The sequence below is a fragment of the Strix uralensis genome, chromosome 2, assembly GCF_047716275.1.
Source record: "Strix uralensis isolate ZFMK-TIS-50842 chromosome 2, bStrUra1, whole genome shotgun sequence".
Lineage (NCBI taxonomy): Eukaryota > Metazoa > Chordata > Aves > Strigiformes > Strigidae > Strix > Strix uralensis.
In genome coordinates this window covers 4,408,304-4,435,771 of record NC_133973.1, presented here as the reverse complement: position 1 = coordinate 4,435,771, position 27,468 = coordinate 4,408,304, and the positions used below count along the sequence as shown (strand labels likewise).

Sequence of the window (27,468 nt, the reverse complement as noted above, 5' to 3'; positions counted from 1 at the left end):
AGCCCCAAGCTGGGACAGTGCTTTCCCAGCCAGCCTGAACAAAATGTTTTGTGGTGTCTAGAGCATGGAGGGAGGTGAATTTTTGCCACTTCCTTTGGCTGTCTCCAATGGGTCTCAGAGTTTAATTCAACTCAAAGGTGATCTTGAATGAGAGATTTTCCTCCCCTCTCTGTGCTGTCAGAGGCAGCCCAAGGGGTGCAAGGTTAGCAGGGACTGCTGATATCTTACATTTAGGAGGCCAAAAAATTTTTGGTGCATGTTCCTGTGGGTGCACTTAATATGTGATCTTGTTAACTCCTCATGTCTTTTCCTCCTAAATGCATATTATTTCCGGAACAAATGTTACAGAAATCTGTTCAAAATGTCACAACTTCCTGCCATTACTGACCCCAAGAAGCAACCCCTTTTGCTCTCTGTTTTGGAGAAACATTAAATTGTGTATGTTATGTACTTTACAACTGCTGTAGAAGTTAGGGCTGGCAGTCCTGGCTTGCTCCCAGCTGAAGGAAGCTGTGACATTCTGCTACTTTAGCTTCTTTTCTACCTTCTTCAGTACATAATACTTCCCTTCGTGTCATCACTTGTCCACTCAAACAACCAAACAAAATAACAAACTCCAGCAGCAAAGGTTTTCTTTGGGTATAACCATTTCTTCTCTCAGCTAAGAGTGATCTGCAGGTGCCTGCTGTCAGCTGGAGAGGGAAAGTCTTTGCTGTGGTGTGATGTGTGGATGGGAGCAAGTTGTGTACCAGATTAAGATTTTTTCTTTTTTAAAGAGTTGGGGATGGAGTTGTTTTCATGTGTCCTGAAGTACAACTTGTTTGTGTGGCTCATCCTGAAGGAGCCCTGATAACTTTTTGGCCCATTGAGTGCCAACTGCTAGTGCAAAAAACTCCACTGGAATAATTTAGTGAGCTTAAAATGTTTATTGGAAGAATTCTCTCCTCCTTGGATCCCTAGTGTTCAGATACAGAGATTTATTTTTTTAATCTTGAAGGCTTTGCATGCCTAAAAGATTGTCTGATTTTTTTTTCATGTCTTAGCTGAGCTAATAAAAATTAATTTCATTCCCTACAAACTTTGTCTCAGCTACAGTCTAAAACCTTCACAACTACAACAATACTACTACTGTGAACAAAGTTGCCTCCATTTCAATGAATCCAACTGTGCAGAACTCAAAGGGAATTAGCTGTGCAACCATTTAAAAATGACTCAAATGCATTTCTATGCACAAAAAGTCATAGCATTAAAATCTCAAGTCTTTTCAGGACATGTGTCCCCTTTGTGCAGCTGGGAATTGCCCTTCCCTAATAGCATGAAGCTCCCATTTCTATCCCTTCATAACCATCAGGCATTAAAGATGAGAGGGTTTTTGTTGTACGGGGGTTTTATGCCTAGAAAAGCATCACTCGCCCAAGGCTGAATCTGAATCTTGTCTGCCCTGAGTGGGGATAGTTTGGGGAGAAATGCCTCTGAAACTGATGAGTTATTTGTAACACTAGAATACATCTCAGTGAAGATGGATTAATGGGTAGAGTACATCTGAGCTGGTGAAAGGTGCATGATTAATTCAGTTTTGACAGCACTGTATCATTTATAGCCTGGATCACACTTCTAATTAGGCATATCACATTCTTTATTTCTACCGCTGTAGAGTCGAGGAATACCATACCTGAATGTCAGCCGTAGTATGCTTGGTGCTATACAAACAGAAATAAAGAGAGAGAGAGAGAGAGAGCGCACACACCTGAAAAATGTTGAGACTATTTTGGAAGGCAGTGCTGCTCACTACTGAAATATTAGACTATTGAAGCTTTCGTGCTTAATCAATTCCTGACTATTTCAATAAATGTCCCAGTTTCTGTCTTTGCAGCCATTCCCTTGTGGAGACCAAGTTTGATTCCAAGGAGAAATAAGCTGAGGAAGGCTCTTCAAGGGAGCAGGAGATGCATTGCAAAGGTGGATTGTCCAGTGATGCTTTAGATGATGTGGGTTTTGGATGCCAGGGTCACCAGAGGTTGAAGTTTTTCTCATGAGGGATATGGGGGTTCCTGCCTTCTGGTGGGCTGAAACTGTAACACAGGATTATAGAAAAGAAGAATTTGCCTGTAAAGAAGCCATCTGTCCCAGGCAGGAACAGGTCACTGTAGGTGTGGCCAAGGCGATGAGGAAAGCTAGCTAGGCTGGAGCTCCTGGTTCCTGTAAGGGCATTAGCTGCCCTTGCTGTGAGCCCATCTCTCAACACCAAGCAGCCTAGGGAAAGCAGTCTTAAACTGAACTGCTGCCCCTTTTCACTGAGGGGAAGGACCCCCCGCCAAATGATTGCGAAGTGGATGTCAGTGGAAACCCCATGTTGCTGTCACTGCACTGAAGACCTTGCTGTTGTACCTGTAGGACTTGCGAGGCTGTTGTAGGAGCTCTGCTGTGCACCTCCGTGTCGCACCTTGGAGCTACTGTTCACTGCACAGCCTGTGCTCCCCTTGTTAGTGATTTAGGAGGTATCACTGCATAAATCAGTATTCTACCAGGTGTCTGTTTTCCTGTAGTCTTCCCCAGTATTTCAGACTGGATCGGTAATGAGCAGAGAGCTATATTTGTGTGGAAGTGAGATGCCAGCTCCTTAAGGATTCATTTATTGGGCTGTAGGCCAAGGCATATTCTGGCCTTTGATTGCATGTTCCTTGCTGCATTTACTTAATCCAATGGGGAAGTTTTCAAATTTTCGATCCAACAACATGATCATTGCACAGTCCTCTGGTTTTCTTGCTAGCAACATGTAAGGAATGAAGAATGGGGCTAAGGAGGAAAGAATCAACAGTGTTTGTCTAAGGAGGGTCAAGATCTGCTTCTATGGCTCTGGGCTCCTTCTGGTACAGGTAGGACAAGGACTGTGCTCTCTTCTTTTCACACCACCAAGATCCATTTTATGAGAGGCTTCTGAAAAATCTGGTTTATTGCTGCTTGCCTTTGCCTTCCTAGAGAGAGCCAGCTGCTTTGTTCTCTTTTGGGAGAAGGATTCATCCTTGGAGATGACACCTCGTGGAAACCATTATAGAACATAGTATCCCTGGTAACTGAAGTTGATATTTCTATACTCGGAAGAAATCTGTGCCATCATAAACTGGGAGTTAAATGGGTGGGGGAGGATGACTTCAGAAAAAGCTGCCCCGAGCCACTGGGGGTAGGATCAGAAGTCCATGCAAGGTGTCTGAATGTAACCTTGTGCACAAGTGTAAATCCAGTCCCAAATTCCGTAGTACCTGCATCATCTTTCAAATGGTGATATGTCCAGGGAAGTCACTTAGACCTTTCCTATCCTACATCCATTTTAAAGTGTTAAACTCTGTTAGTGCAGTTACTGCTCTGAGAAAACTTGAGTTGGTTACCATGCCCTGTTATCAGTATGAGTTTGCTGTCATTCTCTACCGATTAAATCGGATTGAGATTAAGCCCTGATGCAGTGATGTAGAGGCTTTGATTCGCTACCTCATGTGAAAACAAGGAGAATATGAGGAAACTGGGCTTCTTCAGCCTGGAGAAGAGCAGGGTTGGGGAACAAACATCTGTCTTCCAATGCATATGTGGAATTAATTGAGAAGATGGAGGCAGGCACTTTTTGCTGAGGATAATTAATCACCGGAATAAGTATCTCAGAGAAGTTGTGGAGTCTGTCCTTAGAGGTTTTGAAGAACTGACTCAGGTCAAAGCCCCAAGCAACCTCGTTGACCCTGCTGAAATTGTTAATTTGCTAATTATTTTTTTAAAGTAAGAATTTTTTTTAAAATTACTTGTTTCCCTCAACTTAGTTGCCTCATAAGCAACACTTTAAATTAAAAGCTTTAAGAAAAAAACTTTCAAACATCTTCTGTATTTGAGAAGCTCAGACTGGAATCTTTGGACAAAAAGATGCAATGCGAAGAAAAATACTTTTGGTAAAAATTCAGTTGAAAAACTTGGATCTGGTCTATGCTCAGTTTTAAATGTGTCTAGACAGACTGAATAACACTGAGGGCAGTAACTAGGACTTCTCAGAATTATTTCATATTCGTATTCCAGTTGCACCCAAGGGTCCAATGGTAATGAAGCCCCCCATAGGTTGGTCCAGCGCATGCCTTTGAAGAACAGGCAGACGAAGAAAAAAGTGAATTTATTATTAAGGGCTTAATTTAGCTAAATTGAGTTGAATCTGTGCTACCAAAGTGCAAACTCCAGTTGGTTTCCTAAAGGTCTGATCCTCCAGCTGGGTTTGAAGAACTATGTGTTCCCCCAGCAGAACATGTTCTCTCTGGCTGGCCAACACTCAACTTCTACTACCTCACAGCTTTTTGGGAGCCCCCTGTTTTCAAAAGGACAGTCTCAGTGGAGGTCACACACTCCCTGCTCCTCATACTCATACAGCATACAGAAATGCAGCCATGGTGTGATAACAGAGGCTTGAAAGAAGGGACAAAGGATGCGGCGCAGAGAGAACAGGCACGGGGTGATGAGAAAAGAGGTGGAGGATACCAGTGTATACCCCAGCTCTATAAACAGCTCATCAGTGATCAGATAAAGAAATGTAAACATGAGAGCTGGGCAAAAAAAAAAAGGAACAAAATCCAATATATGTAAAACTTCTCCGTATGTAGTAAATCTGGATGCAGTGTGGACTTGCAGACCAAGGAAAGAGGAGCAAGATGTAAAATGTTTGCTAAAAAATGTATAAACCCAGCTCCATATGGGCCTTAGATGGAGGAGGAAGAATTACATGAACATTGTGCTCCTCCCTGCAAAGAGGAAGATGGGGTGTTTGTCAGGAAGCTTGGAAAACAATTTCAACTGTATTATTACTCACACTTTTTCCAGATAATAGCTTTTATTTATTTTTTTCCTCTAATAGTTAGATCTAGGCAAATAGTATTTCTTTGATTAGACTGTTAAGATTTCAATTACACTGACAGTAAATTCTTGGGTTTGCATATAAGGTCTGTTTCCGTATTGTCTGTAGCAAGAATTTGAGTGCAAACAGTGGCACTCAGCAGGTGAGTGATAGCCATGAAAAAATAAAAAAGAAACAATGGCTAGAAGAGGTAATAATTTCCTCGGGCTCAGCTTTGTGCCCTCTGGCATGAGACATTCTCCTCCCCCTCCAACTTGTAGTACTCCACAAGACCAAGCTCTTCTTGTGATGTTTTCTAGAGAAACCAGAAAGTGAGAGATACCACAGACTTGCTGGCCACAAGTCAGATGGCACTAGGGGAATAGGTGAGATGCAGTTTTCCTTTAAGGCTGGCAGCAAGCAGACATTTAAATTACTGCCTCTGCTAGTCCAGTCCTGAGCTCAGGGCTCTACTTGCTGCATCTTTATTTCCTTTCTCTTAACGTGAGAGGGACCCTGTTATGATTCCTGGAGACTTGACTTCTGCGTGCAGTGGCTTTGCTCAGTCTTGACTGTGCTGCAGCAACAGCCACAAAACCCAGAAATTCTTTTGTCAGTGTGACCCGTTCTGTCCCAGACGGTTTTGCTAAAATAAGCAAAACGTAAGGCAACTGGTGTAGTGGGTTTTGTACTGCTGAGCGAGGCACCTTGCTGAGCCTGCTGCTCTCATTTCTCATACTGTAACCGTATTGTTGTTGAAAGCATTCATTGCCATTCACCTTTAGGAGTTTAATTTGCATAATCATTTTTCTTGCAGGGCTTCAGAATTGGCTGATCTGGACTCTCCACTTCAAAATATCTTAACTGTGCTTTTCAATATGCACACAATGCTGTGAGCTAGAACAAAACGATCTTGTTGTGTTACCATAGAGACATTCAGGGTCTAAGAAGGGTTCCTGCTTGAAATCGGACTGTTAAAGGGACAAGGGGCTGTTAAAATTTGATGGAGGGCTTAATCCTTGACCAGGCACTGGTATAAATCAGTGCCATCAGGGTGAAATGAACTGGCAGTCCCAATGTACTGCTTTGACGGACAACGCTCTTCAGTCCAGCTGGCCCAAAGGGGCTGTTGTCTTGGTAGATTCAGAAAAAAAAAAAAAAAAAGAAGTGGAGGGAGGGAGGAAAGGTCCAGGAAATTCACTTGAAAATGTTAAATCTCTTTATGCTTTTCCTTCATTTCCCCCCTCTTCTTTTGATTTGAGTGCTAATTAGGAGGCTTTCTTTTGCACTTAGACAACTCAACTTTGCTTTTTAAGCATACATTTTTTAAGCACCACTAAATGAAGGCAGGGTAAGGGAAGGTGCAGGGCTGACAACTCTGCTCTGGAGACTGAATTCCTGCGTTCACAATTAAAGGCAAATAGTGTGACTATAGCTGAATTCCTGTGTTGACCTGCAGAAAACATGATTTGGACTCAGAGGACACTACCTTCTATGAGCCTGTTGAGTTTTTAGTGTTGGTGCTGTAATCGCCAGCCATAATGACCATTTTGTGCACTGGAGGGAGAAGAAAATGTCTTGCTATATACATAAAGGGAAGCAAAAATTGGTTGGGAATTCAGCAACAAGATCTTCTAGCAGTTAGCATTGTCTTTGCTTGGGACTACAGTATCTGGGCTACCTATGTGAGCATCAAAAGGGTGCTTACAAATCCTACTCGCCAACTTATTTAAAAGCCCTAGTGCAAAATGGAGAGAGAGCCTGTACTCTGCCCCCATGTTAGTTAATTGACGTGGACCCTGGAATTATAATCCTTAAATGGGCATTTGAAAGATCATTGGTGAACCTGTTTTGAAAATTCACCTTCTGTTGTTGTGTGTCTGTGGTGGGAGGTGCAAATCTGCCTTGTCTTATCCATGGAACTATTCCTCTCCCCAACAGTGGCTGCTGGTTCAGGCTCTTAGGACCTCCTGGCTCTGGAGTCTGGTGAGGGCAGAATTTAATCCTTCCTGTGGTCCTTAAATCAGCCCTCATGACTTCTTCCTCTGGCTTAAATCCTGGCCCTGATGGACTCACCTGATGACTGTTTCATTATGTAGTGAGCATGACAAGGTCTCTAAGACAAGACAGTTCTGCTCTCTGTCTCTTTGCTGTGAAACAACCCTTTCTGGTCCAGGCTAATGTGAATTATGCACACCCTGCCCTGCATAGGAAGCCATGGCATATTGTGCCAAAGCAGTATGTTCAGCAGAGCTAAATTTGTGCACATCCAAGATACTATTAACTCCTCAGGCGCCATGTACTCTTACAAATACCACGTGGCCCATGGCTAACACTAAGCCACGACAGGCAATACTGTCAATAATAGCTTGGAAATTTGCATTCCTGTCAGCAGTGATTTACAGGGTGGTTTAGACTCCTTCCAAAACAGGTGAAAGGAAGATCAGCTGGCATGGGCTGAGGGCAGCTTCCCAGCAGCACAGCAAATGCTGCTACAAGGAGCGGTTTGAGTCTGAAGTGAAGCATAAGCAACTAGAAAAGTTAAGCAGCAGGTTGTGTCAAAGTGCAAGCTTTTGTTTTGTTTTTATATTACTTTATTCTTATGATGCTTCTAAACAGAAGACTTCGTTTTCTGCCACATGGCTGCCTAGATTTTGGAGGAGTCACCCTTGGGATGTGGTTGGCTCCCTGTGTTGGAGGATCGAGTCAGACTCAGAAGATGCTGAGCACTTTTCTCCTGAAAGCATTGACAGGCAGGGTTAAGGTGCATGCTCTCCAAAATTTAACAGTCACTTTGGTGTGGTGGTTTATATGTAGGAAACCTTGCCCAAATAGACCTTCAGTCCACTAATATGTAACACCCCCCCATCACTTCATGGGCCACCTATCATCTCATCCATGGGTACATTGTACTATGGATACCAAAGAGCTCTCCCCGCCTCAGTCCAACAGAGATGCTTTGCTCAGCTGCAGAGTAACATAGACAATATTGTGGTCCCTGAGTCAAGCAACCCTTCTGAATTGGGAGCAGCCATGAGGGTGCTACAGAAGTACCTGCGTTGCTCTGTGGGCCTGGCAAAGTTGGTATTTGCTGAATGTGGAAGTCTCTGCCCTGTGCTCTCCAAACTGTCTTGTATATCCCCAAGGTTTTCACCGTTCTGTGGGGTATCTAGATAATTTACGGGATTAAAAGTTATTTTTTCACCATTACTGACACCAAGATTAAGCAAAGTGGCCATAGGCCCACTGGCACAAGGATTTTAGCCTCTTGTTTTCCTGAACTCTTTATTCATTCTAAGTCCTCATAGGAAAAAGCAAGTGGCTGAAAAAAACTCTGTGTGGTTACTAGTTGCCAGTGAACATCAAACAGTTAAGAAATGCAGAAAGCTGCAATATCTTTTATTAGACTAGTGGATGTAATAAGGAAAAAACAGATGAATTTTCAAGCATGGAAGCCCTTCTTCAGGTCAATGTGCCTAAAAGCGTGTTGGTATTTTTCAGCTACATCAGCTGGTCTAGTGAAAGTTATTGCTTCTCTGTAGAGGTTATTGCACCTCACATATCTTTAGACCATCACAGCCACAGCAGCACTGCTGCAAAACAAGATTCTCGAAGACCCATTTTGTATTGCAACTGCAGTAATATGTCCACATGAGTCTTAACTTTAGTGTATTTCTTCTCAATTTTGTCATCTATTTATTTTCTGTCACAGCTGTGTGTAATAAATTCTTTCAGCAGTTCACGGGGGAAAAAAAAAGGAAGAGTGATTGATTTCCATTTTCTGAGCTTTATGGGGTGTGCTACTTAGAAGACTTGTCATTACCAGCATTTGCTGGTGTTTAGTGGAAGATTTAATTCACCTACTGTAATGATTTGGGGAAATCTGTCGATGTACAATTTAGAAAGTTATTATGTAAATGGCAGCATTATGAAATGCTTTTATGTGGATGCAGCATCCACCATTTGCTAACAGGGGTGGCAGCGTGTGTCTGACAGGATACAACGGGCCGTTGTTAACCACAGCAAGAACAGCATGTCCAAAGAAAAGATTTAGTTGAAGCCTTGGGGAGCAATTTGTTCCAAACATGTCTGCGTCGACTGGGTTTGGGGGAGTGGAGTGAGAAAGAGATGAAGGATTTCAAAATGTTGAATAAAAAGCTTTGGTTTTGTAGATGTACACTGAAACACATGGGGTGTCTGGGCAGGAGGAGGGGAGAGAGGAGAGGATTTTGTAGCTGAGGAGGTTTGCTTTTACTGTAGGAGTCACCAAGGAAAACTCAGAAGATGTAGGAAAGATGGAGGAACTTGACAAGATTGTGGATTAGCTCAAAGCACATTGGGATGCTCCAGGGTGGTCAGAAATCACAGGGGTGGGGTGTATAGAAATGCATTTATTATTCCTACCGAGGAAAGGAGCACCTTGCAGTGCTCTAGGCAAAGTTGGTGTCGCAGGTACTACAGGCCTGCGATGAAGAAACCAGACAAACCAGTGTGCCCGCGAGGGTGGGAAGGTCTAGGGGAAGCAGTGCCTCAGCCCAGCTCCTGGGTGCTTGCGGAGCTCAGCTGTATGGCTCCCTTCCCATGAAGTGGGGACAGGCTGCTCTCGGGGTGTGGGTCAAAGTGGCCTTGGAGAAAGAAACAGCATGGTGACCTACTTCAGTGCCCAGAAGTTTGAAAATACGCCTAATCCACCTGGGTTTCCATGGACACATCTGCTCCTGCCATCTGGCATGGAAGGAGTGTGGAAATTTGCCTGTTACTGGGAGCTGGTTTGGCTCAGATACTCCCGAGGTTTTGCTACGTGGCTGACAAGCAAGCTGAGGTCATGGCTGTGGCAGGGGTCAGGTTATCCTGACCAGCACACGGGCAGCACTTGCCCGAACCCCTACGTTGGCAATGCACTGGACTCACAGTGCCTGTGTTGGACTGCACCTGACTCTGGACAGCGAGGGCAGATGAGACTAAACTAGTAAACACCCACCTCTTCCAGGCCTGAGGCTCCTGCTGATTCCAATATGCAGGCTTCCAAAACCACAAACCTTTGTACTTGGGAGAGTATTCCCACATAACCATCCCTGTGGCCGGGAGAAAAATAAATCTCCTGGGACAGATGAGTTGACAGGAGTATTGCTTCTGGTTAGTGACATCTGTTTTGTATACACAGGCGTTCAGCAAAATAAATCTAGAGTTTTGTTTTAACTTTTTTTTATTGAAAAGGTACGGAGATAGTTAATTGGGTGTATCTCTGAAGGCCTGTCATATTTCTTCTCAGATAGCATTAAAACAGTTCAATCTGCAAACTCTATTTCCTCTGTCAAAAGGAGATAACCAATTCCACAGACTGAAGTTATTAATGATCAACTGAGTGAATTTTATCCATCTCTTTATGTCTTGGAAGGACACTTCACTGAAGCTGATTTTGATCAATTTGTAAGCAATGTCACCTTCAATAAATTCCCACCTGACAATAGCAAACCCAGTAACAAGCTGGGAGACAGCAAAGGTGATGTAAGACTTGGCATCTATTGCAGCTCTTGAACCCAACAGCATCCCCACTGTTGGTTTTTTTTTTTCTGAGTTATGTTAAGGAGAAAGAAGAAAAACATCATCCCGGAGAAAAGCCTTCTTTTCAAATTTGATTCAGAAAGATGTTTTTCCCTGAGACATGAGAATTGCATTACTTATCATAATTCTTTCAAAAGAAAAAGCAGATGGGAGTGGTTTCATTTTTCTCTTTCTGTCCTTGCCCAGCCTAGCGTGTAAAGTCTTGGCAAATAACTTGGCCATTCAGTTTAAGGATCTCATGTCTGTTCTTGCGAGCAATGTAACACAACTGAATCCTGCCGTGGTCACCTGCCAGAATCTGATGCTTGGGATATTGCAAACGTATCTCCTCTATCCACGACTTGCTATTCCATTAGTGCCAAGGAAGAGCTAATGACACTTACTGGTGGGAAAACAGACTGCTGGAGCAGCAAATATGTCTGCTCGTAGCTCTAGCATCCAACTGGCTGGAGTGTGCTGCACTCACTGAATACATGGTTGGCGTAAGCCTAATATTTTGGGGAAGGCTCAAGGGCAACTCAAGTAGAAATTCAGAGTTCCAGGAACAATATCTCCTCATCCACGTCCTTTCTGTACAATCTGCAAGCTATTTTTGGAAGTGGTGGTAAGGTGGAGAGGGAGCCAGGGTGAGAGGACTGAATGGTGCATCTGAAAATTATTATTCCCTGTGGCTGCTCCATCCTTCTGGAGCGTGGCCACAGATTGTTCTTGCAATTGCTGCAAGAAGCAGCTAAAGTCACTTGCTGTGTCACTGTGTTATGCAGGTATGACATAGTATCTGCTGTGGTGACCAGATCCTAAAGGCGATCTCCTTTGAACTCCTACCAGTTTGGGTCAGAAGGGAGTCATTGGGGTCCATTCTGGGCAGAAATGCTTTCTCTGACCACCAGACTCTTGAGTCACATTATGCTCACTGCGCTCTTTAGGAAGCACATTAATTCAGCCACTGTACAGGGCGAACTGATCTTTGCTGTTTACCTGCCAGCTGATGCACAGCAGGACGCAAGGAACAGTCCAAGGCGAGCCGGGGTGGCATTTGCCAAATGCGGTGTGTCCTTATATTGAAAAACACACTTATTTCCATTAGGTCAAGAGAACTTCCAAGTCTTGGCAGATCAGGAGAGCAGTGCAGCAGTCCTAGGGAGAATAAGCATTGTTTTCTTGTTTTTACTTGTTTTGTCTTTGCATCTTTTCATCCCTGGAAGTTATCTGAAGGAGTAAGGGTAGTGGCAGGCCACTGTGCCCGTGCTCTAGGCTCTCTGCCCTTGACTTTGGTGAAGGAGGTTATGTTTGGCAAGAAACATTCACGGGCTTTCACTGTAGTTAGGAGTGTGGACATACCCATTGCATTCCTCCAGGCGGTCACTGTACATACCCACAGGATGGGGGTCCCCTGGATCTGCTTCTGATCAATAAGAACATCATGTTCCTCTACCCTTTTTCTAGATGAAAAATACAGCAGGTGAGCTGAACGAAAGAGAATGGTCTGAGGGAGTCTGAGAAAACTTCAGTCCCCGTAATCCTGGAGAATGAGGGGAAACAGCTGGGCTACGACTCTCCGGTGCTTTTCTGAAGCGCTATGCTTCAGCTGCTTGAGCCTTTGCCAAGAGCTGGCTCCTTAATGGAGCAAAACTATCTCTTAGCCCTCCTGCCCATGGCACGGCTGGAGTGGAGGGTGTTTTGCAAGAGCCCTAGACCTATGAGACTGTCCACGTGGTCAGGTTTGATGCCTGAGGACACACAGCAGGCACCTGACAGAGCTGGGGCTACATCCATTGAGTGACCATGTGGTGCCTTCTCACCCCATTGTACCACCACTCATGGAATGAAATCCCAGCCCACGGCGGAGTCAACAGGAGTTTTGCTGCCTGGTAAGAGCAGATCAACCATTGCTCCTCATAAATGGAGTTAGTGTTGTGGGTTTTTTTTCCAGAACCAAGAAAATCAGTAAACCTGGACCGCTGGGGCGACACTTATACCTAGCCTTCTGGTAGAAGGGTGCCAAAGCTTGATGGCTGGGCAAGGCAGAGCTTAACCTAGGGTGGTTAAAACTTAACCTAGGCAGCTAGTTTCCCACTTGCTATTTCCACGGGCACCAACTTCCCTTTTTCATGTTGCTTAAAGTAATTTCAGTTCTGCTACCCCAAACGCTTTTCCTTGTCATCTTCCATCCCAGGTGCAGCTCCCCGCTCCTCAGTGGTTGTGCAGCCACACAAAGGGTCAGTGCAAGCTTTTGAGGCAGCTGAGGAGGCAGAAACCTGAGAGGTGCTGCATGACAGCATAGGCTGGGCACGGGGATGCTCCCAGGGCCTGTGTCTGGGAAGGAGGTAGGGAGAAGCTTCACAAGGTGGATTGGCTGCCTGCAGGATACGAAGGCTGCACGGCTATGCTTTGGTGGGGGAGGAGGCTTTGGGTAGGGGAATGAAGCAATCGTACATTTTGCGGAGTTGTTAGAGGATTTTCCTGGCCAAACTGCTTATTTTCACCAAGCAAAACTAACGTGGTCAGACTTGAACAGGGAGCTGGCTGCGTGCAAGGAGTTGGTCTGTGCGAGCTCTCTGCTTGGATCCTTTCCCTGGATGACCACCCTAAATTTGTAAAGGGCTCCTTTCCTCCCTTCCCACCCTCTCCACTTGATGTCTAGTGTGCTGGATTTTGATAGATTGATTTTTTTTTTTTTTTCTGGTGTAGCCTTAAGGACTGAAATTACTGAAGCTTATGACCCTAAATGACACAACTTGTTGGCGATCCTTGTGTTCTCTATTATTGCGGGGCCCCAACTCCGCGAACCGCCTTACTCCCTTTGGAGTTATTTGGTCTGATTTTTAGGTGTGTTCTCTTGAATAGTGGAGTCAGGCTGGCTCATACCTTTGAACAACAAGCCAGCAGTGTTTATACCGTGTGCTGCAGCACTGCCCGCTCCCAAATAATTTGCTGGGTGCTGCTGCTCTCTTCTTCCATGCAAGCCCTGGAGAGGAGAAGCCCCCCCGCTGCCGTCATGATCCGGAGAAGCTGTGGGGGTGCAATCTCCAGCCTGTGCTGGACCCCGCAACCCCTCACCCTGGCCTGTGGAGCATCCCTACGGATGCAGCGGCACCTGGTTGGTGGTGGTGGGGATGGAGCCGGGGGGGGGGGGCGGGGGGCACGGGGACGGACACGACACCCCGCAATTTGTGGGTGGCCCGCTGAGGGAAGGAGGGTGGTGGGATGCGGCGCTGCGTGCTGGGACGGGACGTGCGGGGGGTGACACCGCCGCAGCCCGGCGGGTTGCGGGGGCTGCTGGGGGCCGCCAGGCAGCGCTCTCGGACCGGTCGCCGCTCCTCGCCGCCCTCCCCGGGCTACCGGGGCTTGGGGCACGGCGGAGCCGCGCCGCCAGCGGGCGGTCCCGGGACGGCGGCGGCACCACCACCAGCGGTACCGGCGGCGGCTGCGGGGGAAAAACAGGGCTCGGCGGCCCCCCGCTCTGAGTCCCCCTCGCCCGGCCCGGTATGACGCGGCGGCGCCCCGGAGGCGGCGGGAGGTGGGTGCCGGTAGCCCTGGCCGCGCTCCTGGCCCTGCGAGGTGAGTGCTGCACGGGGGGAGCGGGGCGCGGGACCCCACGGACGGGGCAGCGCCGTGGGGTCGGCGCCGGGGATGGGGCGGGCGGGGGGGGGGGGCCCCCCCCGCCCGCCCCATCCCCGGCGCCGACCCCACGGCGCTGCCCCGTTCGCCGAGCGGGTGGGGAAGTTTTGGTTGCGGTCCCGCCGGTGATGCTCGGAAATGCGGCGGCGGGTGAGCGCTTTTGCAGGCGTGGGGAAGGAGCGCTTGCTCCGCTCGGCTCCTTTAGCTGCCTCCCCTGCACCATCCTTCTTACTCTTTCTTTTTTTTTTTTTTTTTTTTTTTGCTTTAAACTGGGCTTCACGTCGCGCTCAGTTGTCTGGGCCTAGCCCCTCGGTAAGTTCACCGGGGTGGAAAACTCTGGGCTAGCCTTCAGGCCCTGAGGCAACAGAGAACTTTCTGCAGAGATGCGGACAGGCTGCCCGGAGCCCTCCGTGTCCCCCGGAGGTCTTTTCCCGGCCTCCTCCTCCTCCCCACAGGCGCACGGTAGTCTCCTTTAGCTCTAAGATAAGTGCCTACCCCTGGGGACGTGGAGATCCCCAAACCACTCCATCACTTCCCACCCCCAGAAGCCCTTCAGAAACAAGCTGCGTACCCCGGTCCGTGACAGGTGCTACTCACATCACTTAGTGCATTGCTGGAGAGCACCAGGAGGTGCTGCGATAAGGGCAACAGAAGAAACTACAAAGTGCAAAATGCTCAGACTCATCTGTTGATCAGGTGGCAATGCCTTCTGTCACGTAATGCCAAACTTTAGAGCGAGCCTGCTCCGTTATGTTTTACTGAGGTCTACGAGGTAATTTTCTTAAGGTCTGCTCATGTATGCAGCGTTCCACGGAGTAGTTTGCCAGAGGGCTGCTCGGCAGTGAGCAGTGCACAGCTCTGCCGAGCCAGCCAGGCACTGCTGCCGGCCACCTTCATAGCAGGAAAACTGGGAAACCTGCTGCAAGTGATGCCTGAGAGAGCAGGAGGAGAGTAAGGAATGATGGGCTCTCTCACAAGAATACCAGAGATGTCTCGGCAAGCTCTGGATGAAACTTCTTCGCAGTCTGGATCTGGATGGAGTCTGCTGCTGGGGTAGCAGTGCCTGGCGCCCAATGCCCTGCGAGGTGCAGCAGGCCATTCCTCTCTGCCCAGGACCCGCTGAGAAACCAGTCTTGTGATGGACAAGGTGAACTTTTCACAAATGCCTCAGCCCCGAAACACACTGAGCCCCATCCTCAGCAAACATTTGCATTAAATGGAAATTACACCTGCTGACTTCAAAGAGATGAATTATGGAAAAAAAAAAAAAGTTTACTAACATTTAACTGAAAGAAATAATCTCAGCTGTTTCACACTTCATGCTATTTGTTTACTTTTTGGACTTTTCCCAGTTTGCAGAGTGAGTTCAATGACTTTCAGGTTCTCAACGCCACGAGTTCTTGTCTGCAGACATTGCAAAGGTGTAACTGTTTAGGAAGTTACTGTGCCTGCTGCAGTTAGAGGCGTATAAGTGATGAAGCGTTTCTGTAAGTGATGAAGTGTTTCTGTTATGTGATAGCCCTGCAAAAACATCTAACAATAACCAGATTTAAGGTTAAAATTAAAGGGGCGTTTAATTATCTCTTTAGGCAAAAAGATTGTCTCAATATTTAACTTTCTTTTTGTGGTTGAGGGCATGTGGGGACAATAACGATGGAGACAACTAGGCACAGAAACACACCTTTCCATGAAATATTTATCTGCAATAGTGTAATGCTTTTTCTTGCACTTTTCTTTAAGGCTTAAAGGTTACCTGAATGAACCACCTGTGTCTCAAGTTTAGTTTTTTCTATTTTGTCTTGGGAAAAGTCTTTAGAAGACTGTGGCAGATGAAAATAGCTGTGGCACACAGTCACTTCTGTGTTTCCCAGTATGGGCGTATTTTTGGTGGTTCTTGGATTTGAAAAGAAAACCCTGATAAGGTATAAGGAACAGACATACACTCATGAAAGCTGAACTAAAATTGAGAGAGTTTTTTCTAAACATCATTTGCAGGAGATCAGTAAATGTATTTCTGCTCTGGGTTGCCAAGTCTGGTTAGGAAGAGTGGTTTTTTCCTTTTTGAGGCTTTAGATTGGTTTAGAGGATGGAGGAGAAAAATGATCGGGTCATATGCAAAGTGATACCTAGATGAAAGGTGAAAGGTTTAAAAGTTACAGGATCAGAAGCTGTAGGAGTCTATATACAGAAGAAATACTTCACGCTAAAGAAGTGAAAAGTGTTGGGAAAAAAGGTCCCTGGAAGTAATTTTGTCATTCTCACACTTTATGCCTATGATAAAATACAGTGCGACTTTGTAGTGAAACGTCAATCAAATATTATAGTCCCATTTTCCGACGTTGTTTTGCAATTTGCAGAATAGCAATGATTCTTTTTAACCAGAGCTAGATGACTGCTATCTTTGGGCTTATAATACCCATGCTCAATGCTCCCAGGGCAGGGACAGCATCTATGTTTTCCCTCTAAAGTATTATGAGCGCAATAACTTTTGTGAAAATACTATTTTTTCAGACTCCCTAGAGAAGTTTAAGGAAAGATAGCAGGGAATTCTGTTTAGACCTTTGAAACCAAACCTGTGATTGCAAATCAATCCTGCTAAGTAGCCAGAAATAGCGCACTGCAAATTATCAAACGTGTTAGAAATCACACATCGGGTACAGCTAAACCATAGAACCAACTTTTTTTTTAACTGCACGGTGTTCGGACCCTGTGACATAGTATTGCAACAGGTAAGGTGTCAGCATGTTACGGTCTGTTGCAGCTGGATCTTGCAAGATCAGGGTAGGGGGTATGTGTGTGCACACCTGGCAGTATCACATCAATGCCACAGCTTGTCTGCAGCTTTTCAGAAGTTGCTTTTTCCGGTCCTCACCTGAAGTCACCCTCCTGCCAGTCTGACGTTATCACAGCTGAACGTGAGCCTTTAAGTTCTGGCCTTGCAGCCCCCTTGGGCTAGTCCAAATATCCTTCCCAGCCCTGCACCGGGTCCTCAGCCCTAGCAAGAGAGGCCTGTGGCAGTCCCTTGCTCTGCTTATGCATTTTAACTTGGAACAGATTGCTATTTGTGTCAAGCTGTGTGGTTTTGTGACGTGTAGATAAATCATTTTGCTCGCAACCTGACCTTGGTCTCCAGTGGTAGGCACAGATGCATTAACTACTTCTTGCGTCTCTGAAGTGGGCATCCTTCCCTTATTTTGGAAATGAATTCTTTATCTCTGTTTCTTCAGTATTGCCTAAAACCCAATTTTCTTCAGTAAGATTCCCCTCTCCGAGGGATCTCAAAGTGCCTCGAGAACAGCTATATTTAGCTGCTCAGTAGTAATACGGATATACAAAGTATGGTATAAACAACTCATTAAGAAACTTAGAAATCATTTTTCCTGCCTTCGTTGGGAAGACGTGTTTTTATTATTATACCAATAGTACAGATGGAGAAAGTGAGGCTCAGGGAGGCCTCGTGATCCTCTGAAGGTCAGCAGATGCTGGTTGTAATCTTGAGTGTCTTGGTCTAAACTGTAATCACAGGAGAAGGCTTAAATTTATGCAGCAGGTTAAGCAATACTGTAATGGTACTCTTTAGGGATGTTCACTACTAAATTGTGGTGAGTCATCTATATTTAGCAGGATGCTACTATCATTGTGCTTTTTAAGTAAAGTGCTTTTAACACAGTTTATTTCAAGGAGAAGTGCATGCATTGAAAATCTGTTCTTTGTAGTTTTCTCCTTGCGGAGCATTAATGCTGCCTTCCCTTTTGTAAATGTTCAGAGAGAAATTTAGCTCCTGGTTGTTTAACAGACAGTAGTGTAACAAAGAGTTCCCTGGTTGTTACTACCTTGTGTTTGCACAGTCATTTATAAACATTAACTAATTGAGAGTCTCCAAACTTACTTTGTGAGGGCGGTCGGTTTGATTTATAGCATGGAAAACTGAAGTGTACGGAGATTGAATGATTTGCCTGCTCTCAGGTGGGACACCTGCCCAGTCTCTCCTTTAAAGAAGTCACAATTATAGGGCTCCTAGTCATATGCCACCCCACTTCTCTCTCAGAAATGTTTCATGTCTTACGCACCAGGCAGAAAGCACAATATTATTAATTATGCATAGTGAACTGTTGTGTTTGGGGTTTTTTTCCTTATATGTTTTCATCTCTTTGGTTTTGGAGGTCACTTGTGTCCATTCTGGTTTCTGCCCCCCCCCCCCCTTTTTTTTTTAATTGCTTGAGCTCAGCTGAGGACAAATGCTCTGTTTCATCAGAATTGAGGAATCTGGCTTCATTCTGAATGGAAGTAGAAGTTAAATGCTTTGATGGTTTTGAAAGGAAATTTTTGAGAGAAATTCCGTCTTAGGACCACCGATACTGTGTTTCTTTGTGGAACTGTATTATCGTAATACAAGAAAATACCCTAAGCTAAAAAATATTTTGATGTGAAAAGTCAAAACTTTTCATCCCAAAAATGCTTAAGTTGGATGTTTCTGTATTTCTGACAATTCTCCGCTGTTTGTTTTTTTTTTTTTTTTAAACACAGTTACGATTTTAAAAAACATCCCACGTTCAATAAGGTTTGGTTTAGTGGAAGTATCTACAGCATAAGCCTTAGTGGTTGCTATTTTTTATTTCTACAGTGCATTTAAAAACAACAGTGATAAAAACCAACTTGCAGCAATTGGTGGTATCTCTGCACAGTCTCTATTATTTTCGCACTCTTGACACATGTACGCAAACACCACGTACACGTACGTGGCATTGCCCATGTCCTTTCCTTATTCATCGTGCTGTAGAAACACTGCACCAAAAGCAGCAGAATATGGCGTATGAACGAAGACAAGTTTCTATTTAAGAAGTACAGCCCCTGTGTTAATCTTTGTTTCCCTTTCTGGAGCATTTGCTGGTGAAGTCAGAACAGGACTAGCCTATAGAGCTCAGTCTCTTATTCCTCGTGCATGTGCAGAGCCACAGCTCTCCTCCTGGCAGCACAGCAGCACTTGTGCATTTGCATATCTGCATGAAGTTAATTTCAAGTGTAATTTCAGTAGTAGATTGATCAGTTCGTTTACTTAGGGATAAAATCTTGTGTGGTTTTTTTCTCACATCTTCATGAGTCGACCTAACTATGAGAACATGAGCTGGATTGTGTTTCACAAGCATCAGCAGGAGAAACCCGATGTTTGAACTCCACCTGGATACATCTGGGCTTTGGTTTTACTCAAAATGCCAAAGCCAGGAATGTCATTGGGGGGAGGATGACACCCTGTTTGCAATGTGTGGTGCATTTCTGCAGCGACCTGTCTAAGCAGCGCTGGGTCAGGTCAGACCACTGGTCTGCAGCAGTGTGGCCAACGCTGGGTGCTTCAGCTGGGGTGCCAAAACCTCTACAGTCAGCAATTGGTACCAAACTTAGAGCAAAGAGGAGTCTGATGCCGTGCCAGTGCTACAGGCTGCCCTAGGAGGAGGTCAGTGTATGTATTGCTCTGGACTTCGAAGCCTACATAAGCCAATTTTCTCTTCATTTCAGGGGGTGTCCACGCTCCCCTTCCTTGCCATAAAATGAACTAAGTCATATGTCCAATGCAGAGCAAATAAAATGTCCATCCCCTCTCCTTTCCTCAGGGAAGCCCCATCCACTTGCAAAGCAACAGATGTAAAACTTCCCCACTTGCCAGGAGTGAGGTTGAGCGGTGTAGCCGAGCCCCCTCTTGCAGCCTCTTTGGTTATTGGGGGGGTTTGTGTGCAGCCCCGCTGGGCACCCAGACCTCAACCTCCCGAACGGGGTGGGCTGGCCAGGCTCAGCTCTTCTCCTGCTTGGCCTATTAATGGTGTCTGCCAGCAGCAAGAGGGTTGGTAACACCCTCTCTGCGTGCCCACTGGGGAGATCACTTCCTAATCCTCATTAATTAGAAGCTGGCTAATGCCTAGAAGCATGGTGTGCTGCTATGCTTTTTCATATTTTTTTTTCTTACCTGACATACCTGTGGATGTACCCAGTACCCTTATAAATGCACAGGCCTCTCATTTCTGCTGAGCTCTTGACTTTATGATGGCATGGGCCAATCATGCCTGGTAGTTAATTATGGGCTGTGTTTAGAATAAGCAAAAAAAAGTAAAAACAGAAAAGGAAACCATAACAGTTTCCTTATGTCTGGTGACATTTCCTGCTCTTCTGCAGTATTGAACAACCTTTTGCCTTTCTCTTAAAAAAACAAACCAAAAACGAAGCACCTAGTTCACTTCTTTATACCTGTTTGATAATTTCTTTCTATCTAACTCCTGTATGGATAAAATTGTCCCAATTTGAACTGTGCTTTACCAGTAAGCGTTACCAACTGGTGTATGATGAAACCTTTCTGTGCCTTCTGTATCTTCAGGTATGCCATCCAGAAGTAACCACAGCAATTCCGGCCTGAGGGTGCACTGCTAGTGTTCACAGTGGCATTTTAATACTTCCAGCATCCTTTCACCCTCTGCCTTTAGACATTCTAACAGATTGCTTGCTTTTTTGACCACCGTTGTACATTGAACAGATGTTTTCATTGAGCCGTCCACAGTGATACCAAGATATTTTCCTCAAGTGATTACATTTGAATTAGAGCCCCACAGTATATGAGTAGTTCAGATTATTCTCTCAAGTCCTTATTACTGTCTGTTTGGCAGTGTTGACTTTCATTTTGCATTATGCTGCCCACTTGCCGAGCTTTATCAGATCCCTTGGAAGTCTCTCTCAATCTTCTTTTGTCTCAGCCAGCCCAAATCACTTTGCCAGCTCCCTGTCTCTCTTCCAGATATTAAGGAATAGATTAAACCACCCCAGAGTTTGTACGAAACCTGGGGGTAATCCCTTGTAATTGGGGCCAGAGCAAGGGCAGGGGGAAAGGGTCTCCTGTGCCTCCGAGTCTGGGCACCAAATGGTGGGGCAGTGGCTCTGGACTCAGCCTGAACCTGAGTGGCATGAACCCCACCTGGGGGGGAGGCAAGGGGGGAGGTGTTTCCCACCCCAGGCAAGCAGAGAATGGAACTGGCACCAAACTGGCATCCTGCCCAGAGTGGTTTAGCAGGTGTGCTTTGAAGCGACTGAAAATTAATCACTTAGTCCTGTCCTTTTCCTTCCAAAATTTAAGTGAAGGGCCACAAGTTCCTCTGAGCAGAGATCAAGCGGGTTTGTCTCCTGTTGGGTACTTTCAGGGGCTTAGGGAATTTGACCAGTTTAACCAATCCCTGCTGCAACTTCCAGGTTAGCCTGTACCCTCTCTTAGGGAAAGCATTTCTAACTTCAGGAAACGCCCAACTTAGCAAGAGCTGTATGTCTTTGCTAGCAGCACAGCCTCTCGAGAAATGTCATTCTCCTACTCTTAGACACTTCTGGACTTGTCCTTTGAATATATTGAAATGATTGTTTGTTTTTTGACTTTTGCAATTTGGCCTTCAATTTTGTTCTCAGCCCTCCTAGCTACCATCTTATGAAGCAACGGCTTAGACTGAATGACTTCTTGTTCCTTTTGTTTGACTATACAATGTGTTTTCTTGCTTCTCAGCATTTTTTTGTTCAGGGGCACTGAGTACCTTTTCAGTGAAGATGCTGAGATTGCTTCAGCACACCACAATACAGAGTGTAACAACTTTAATTCCCCTGCTCTGGAGTTAGGCTGTTTTGACTGGTTTTGCTTGTAATAATCATCTTTTCTGACATTTAAGAGGCATGATGCAAAGTTCTGGTACTGTTTTTCTCACAGGGATGTTAAATTTGTTATGTAGCGGTCGCCACTACTTTGTGACTCAGGTTGCTCTTTGCATCACTTTGCAGTATTTTAGCTTCTCAGTGCCCTGGGACTGTCTGTTCCAAGCCCTACCTACGCTCTTTAAGACGCTGCAAAATTGGAACCTGCTGTGACACTTGGCTAATTCCTGCACATGTCGCTGAAGTCACTATTTTTTGCTGTTTTGTTTGACTTTGTTGTTCCTTTGCTTTCACTCCACCCTGTGCAGTAGATATTCCCTTCCTGATCAGGAGGCCAATGGTAAATCCAGGTTGCTGTAGTGAGATGTGGTTTTTAGTTAACTTATTCTCCCTCTTCAGCCTTGGTTGTCTAGATGGGATCTGTGCATTACTCATCTTGCAGTATGATGCCTCTGCCCATACTGGATTTCCAGGCAGGGCATTGCTCTGTGATGAATTCTGCAGCTGTGGGCCCACGGACTACGACACACGTTGAACAATTTCACCGTTGGTTAGCATGGCTATTTCATCCCTTTCCTGCACTGTATAAGGTGGCTATTGCATCATTTTGTATGTAATGGTTTGCTGCAGGCTTCAGCACCTGAAGTGCTCCTTGGAGCCTTTTGCTCCAGCTTCACGCCGCCTGCTCCAACTTGTGTTCCCGTGTGGTCTATCAGCATCAGCCACACTCTGAAGTGTTTGGTTTTGAAGTCATATCTCAGAAAATACAGTCCTGTTTCTTGGTTAAAAGGTCCCTGGGTGCTCCTGCAGGGAGCCTCTGGGTCCCCCCAGCTCCTGTGCATCACTCACTCTGCTGCCTCTGGCTGCCTGCGACAGAGAGGGGGGCCTGAAGCTCCCCGTGACCCTTGGGGAAGGGGAGAGAGGGTTGGGTGACAGACTGTTGTTTTAGTGAAGCCCTGTAAGAGAAAGTGCTGGAGGGCTTATGCAAGCCACTGTTGGGCTTGTGTGGCCACTGGGCTGCTTCCATAGCTGAGCGTGTGTTAGAACTTCACGGTCTGATGGGGTTTGATGTCTGAACGTCTCCGTCGGTGGTGGAGCTGCGGGCTGTAAGCCTGCTTGGCTTTCTGGCTGTGTGTCGGGAGGTAGTGGCTCAGAGAGGTTGAGAGGACCTTGGCTACTTGGCAGCACGACAGAATAGCCTCAGTCTGTCTGCAGAATTGTCACGTCCTTGGCTTGTCAAGGGCAGCCCTTCCTTTTGCCCCTGAAACAGCTGGTGTGCCCTGGGCACCTATTATGGGACTCATCCGCAATCAGCGCCTCCCTCTCCTAAGCTGAAAATGCCTCGGACGCAGAGTGTAGGCTTGTGTTTCTCAGCTGTGTGGAGTTGCAGCAAGGCTGCGTTTTGCTTGTTCTTCGGGGATTGCTCTGTGTTAGTTCTTCAGCAGCTTTTTTGCATAGTCTCATCTGTTCTTGCTGTTCTTGTCCCTACTCCCAGTGGCTGTTGTTATTTTTTTTTTTTTGATAAGACTGCATTTCGGCTGGCACATTGACGGCAGCTGTCTGTTTATCCACAGAACAGGTACAACACAGGCAGGCTTCTCCCCCACACACTGGTCTCCATCCTCCAGCCCTCTTGCACTAACCCCCCGTTCACCCTCCCTGGGAGCCCCAGCCCTGAGCCAGAGGGCTGAAGTGGAGGGGGGACCGCTGCAGGTGAAGCTGGGGGAGCTGAGGCATCCCACTGCCACCGGTTTGTGTTGCATCCTAATTGCAAATAGCCCTTCCAGCGTCAGCAGTTTGTGAAAATAATTGACAGGAGGTGCCGGCGAGGTGCTGAGTCAGAGCGAGGTGTGCTTGCCAAGTCACTGCAGCAGAAGGAGCCCGCTCGCCTCGCGTGGAGGGAAGCCAATGGACGGTGGGTTTCCTAGCTGCCTTTTGGGCCTCTTTCTTTCCTTTTTCTGTGGCTGCAATTCAGCAGCAGTGATGCTATGCATGTAAGGGAGAAACCAGGTGCTGGGGGCTGGGGAGAGCTCTTTTTTTTTTTTTTGGTTGAGAGCACTGGGGATTAGGGCATGTGGGCTCTGTTCCCATCTGCTGCTACGGGGTCTCTATGCTGCTGTTTCCATTCTCCGAGCAAATAGAAGGGGTAAAAAACACACATTGGGGGTCAGGAACAAGTGAGTGGCCCTAGTGACAGATTGATGTCTCCTGGGTGAGGAAAGAGAGCATGTGGCACAGTCAGCCGGGCGAGGGGGAGACCTTAGCAAGCTGAAAAATCTGCGAAATAGATTGACTGAAAAGGTGTTTTGTCTTGTCCTTCCTGAGGGTTGCTTCTGCTGCAGTGTCCTACTGTTTGTTTAGGGGTTTGAAATGAGTTGTTTGACATGCAGGAAGGTGAGCGCTTGTCCTATCTACGCCTAGCACCTGATGGACCTCCAGGTCAGGCTCGTGAGAGCTTTGCCATTTACTCCTGACCTTCTTGAGTGTGGCTAGCATCAGTGTTCATACCACAGCCGAATCTGTCCCAGAGATCTGGATCCTTTCCTTTTCCTTGCTCCAGGGTGAACTGGAGGTCTTTGTCTTTCCCCTGTTCTGTGGCACAGGATACCTTTTTCCTGCCTCGGAAGAAACTCGGTAATTGTTTGCACAGTGATCTAAATATATGTGTATCTGATGTATGCTGCCTTTGTAGGAAGGGTATATTATTTTTGCTATTGAGTAACCACTTCGTAGAAGGAGATGAGGAGTATGAAGGAGGCCCACATATTTTTCAGAACCTTCCACATCTATGCTGTGCTCCACCCACCCACGTTTTTAATGCTAATCTTTGTACAATCTTTCTCTCCACTGACTTAGGTAGCATCCATGTTATCTAGATCATCATGCAGCTGACAGGAAAACTGAGGCTCAAGGATGGGAAGTGCCTTGCCCACGGTCATGCAGGATTCCCATGGCCAGCCTGGGGTTGGATCCTGCATCTCCTGACTACCAGCCCGTGCCCGAGCATCAGTCAGTGGCCTGCTGAATACCTTCCCTCCTGAGTTTTTGTGGCAGTGGCTCCTGGATGATTTTGAGTCTTTAAAGAAAATCTGCAGTGCCTAAGTTGAATACGATTCTTCTCTCATCCTTGTCTTGGCCACCTCCACAATGAAAGTCATACACAGGACCCCCGGAAAGGTGGTCCTGGGGGCACTGGCGAGGGGATCGTGTGCATGTGTCCTCTTTGCCTCTGACTTGCTGCCTGTTCACATACTGGGTACAGTCTGTGATGCTGGTGACAGTCTTAAACCATCTGTGGCTTGAGGATGTTTTGGAGGGAGCCTTGCCCCGCTGGGTTCTGCTGTGAGATCAGCTGGGTGGAGAGGTCTAGGACAGTCTGCTGCATGACTGGCCTGCCTTCAATTCATGTTTCGGTGTGGAGGTGTGCCAGGCAGGGCACTGCTATAGAGAAGAGTGGATCTGGTCCTTTGCATTTTGAGGAATTGTCTTCATTGCTCAAGGGAACCTTAGTCTCCATCTGGCCAAATGCAGCCCTTCCTCCTTATCCACTCTCCACCCATGCTGAGGTGTCACTCTGGGAATGGAAAAAAATAAAGCGTTGTCTGTTACAATTGGGATTTTATAAGGTACCTATGGGAATTAAGCACTCAATTCCCTCAGGTTCCTTTTAAACAGCCTAGCTGGCGTGAATTTATGTTGAAAATAAGCAAGGAGAGGAAGCAGTCCTGTCAGCAGTGCCATAGCTGTTCTCCCCGTGTTTGATGTAGCAACTGCCATGGTAAAGCTTATTTAGCTTTTAAAGTCTGTGGGTTGGGACCTGGGACTGGAGTCTTCCAGAGGCCTCCTGTGTCAGTGGACCCTATGCCCTTGCCTCCTGTGGCCCTGTGCTGGGGGTCTTTTAAAGCACTCGTAACTAGTGTGGAAATAAGTAATAACACTATGTAGCAACTCTGTGCTGTTCTGGGGCTTGATAAATGCACCTGATGTCCACTGGGCCAAGGACTAAGCCTGCTACAAGTCAGTCCAGGATGACAAAACTCAGCAAAAACAACTTTTCTTTCATTGCCAAGGAGTAAAAATGTGTATGGATGATGAGGTGCAACGTTTAATTGCAACCCGTTGCCAACAGCAGCAATAGCATTCGCTCTGGAGACAATTGGGAGATTATTTTGACAACTGCAAGAACCTGTTTTCACTCTCTTCCATAACCAAATAACCACACTTTGCATGAGTTTTGCACAGAGAAATTCGGTGACAATCATCATAATTTTAATTAAAACTAAACAAATAAGGTATAAAAAAATAAAACAACTGCTGAGAGACCAAACACGGAGTGGAGTGTGGCTGTCGCTTAGAACATCAGGACACGAGGTGAAAAAACTGCCTCATCCTTGGTTATGAGTGAGAACCCCTTCTGGGATTTTGTTTTCATGGCTAAAAAGAATTGCATATTGTATTTTCAGTTTCTTTCTGGAATTTCTTCCTCTGGCCATATGGCCTGTATAGGCAAGGCACAGCTGGCAGCTTGTCTTGCAGCTGCAGGAGGGGAGAAGTGACTCAGGTGGGGATGCTGTGCTCCGGTGCAGAGCCAGTGGGTCCTGGAGAGCCACTGCTGTCCCCTGTCTGTGCTCCGCTCCTAGCTCCCCCTCACCCTATGGCTCTCTGATGTGTGCCTCCCGCATCGCTCACCTCTATGAAAATGTTCACTGTGTGGCTTAATGGACACAAAAAAATGCCCGCTCTTCACTGTTAATTTAGGTGAAATGGACCCAAAGTGTGGAAATCTCATTACATTAGCCAACTGTGTACTATTTCCATTCATTTTGGTTTTGCTCAGAGAAGGACTTGGATTCTTCTCTCAGATTTGAAGAGTTATTCAGCCTTGGAGCTCAAAATCAAATCACAGTCTAAAATCAGACCAGGTCTCCTTAGCTCAGCTTTTAAAACAAAAATGTATTACACTCAAAGTACATTAAAGATAAAAGGCTGTCTTAATGCAAGAATGTAACTGGACAGTCAAAATAAAGCAGCACTGGGAAATGCATAAGTTAATGATGCCTTGTTATGTATCCTGTATCTTTTATGGCATGAATTTTATAGTCTAAGTGGTAGTAAGATTAAAGGTAGGTGAATAATTTATAGCAAATAATTTATTTAATGAATTCCTCTTCCATTTCTATTTGCAAATTGTTTGTGAACATCCTGTGGTTTCTTTGCGTTTTACTTATTTGAAATTACTTACTGAATAGCTTCTACAAATAATATTTGACATACCGCATGCTTATGAGCGGGGGTGGTTTTTTCTGTTTCCTTTGGGGAGGAGCAGTATTTCAGCTCCAGGTTTGGTTGCTTGACACTGATACAGAGCAAAAGTTCACACCATAGTATTTCACTGTCCTGACAGCTTAAAGTAATTGTTAGAATTAAGCTGTTTTCTGAAAGGTATCAAGAATTAGCTATTACTTTTTAATAATTATTCAGATTATTTACGTGGATAGGCAAGTTCAAATTTCACTTTTGCCAGCGTGTGCTAAAATTGCTTAAAATGTGTTACTTCCTTTACATTCACGTCACTAAATTAGAATAGTTGCAGAAATGAACAGAAAGACGCAAGGTCCACAGTCAGCAGTGTGCTGTGCATATGCTTGACTTCAGGCATATTCTTGAGTAGATGCATAAGTGTTAGAGTGGCAAATGATGAACTTCAGCATATGTTTAAGTGGTTTGATGAATTAGGGCCCAAAATATAGAAC

The 27,468-nt window shown here is 45.9% G+C and overlaps 1 protein-coding gene across 1 annotated transcript in view; it reads left to right on the top strand.

Moving 5' to 3' along the window:
* The first annotated feature begins 13,736 nt into the window (after positions 1-13,736).
* The window catches only part of IGSF11 (immunoglobulin superfamily member 11), a 110,077-nt gene continuing 96,345 nt past the window's right edge, over positions 13,737-27,468 (top strand). The window contains exon 1 of the mRNA XM_074852972.1: positions 13,737-13,984. Within this exon, the coding sequence (XP_074709073.1) occupies positions 13,912-13,984 (73 nt within the window). The 5' untranslated portion in view covers positions 13,737-13,911. The remainder of the gene's footprint in view (positions 13,985-27,468) is intronic.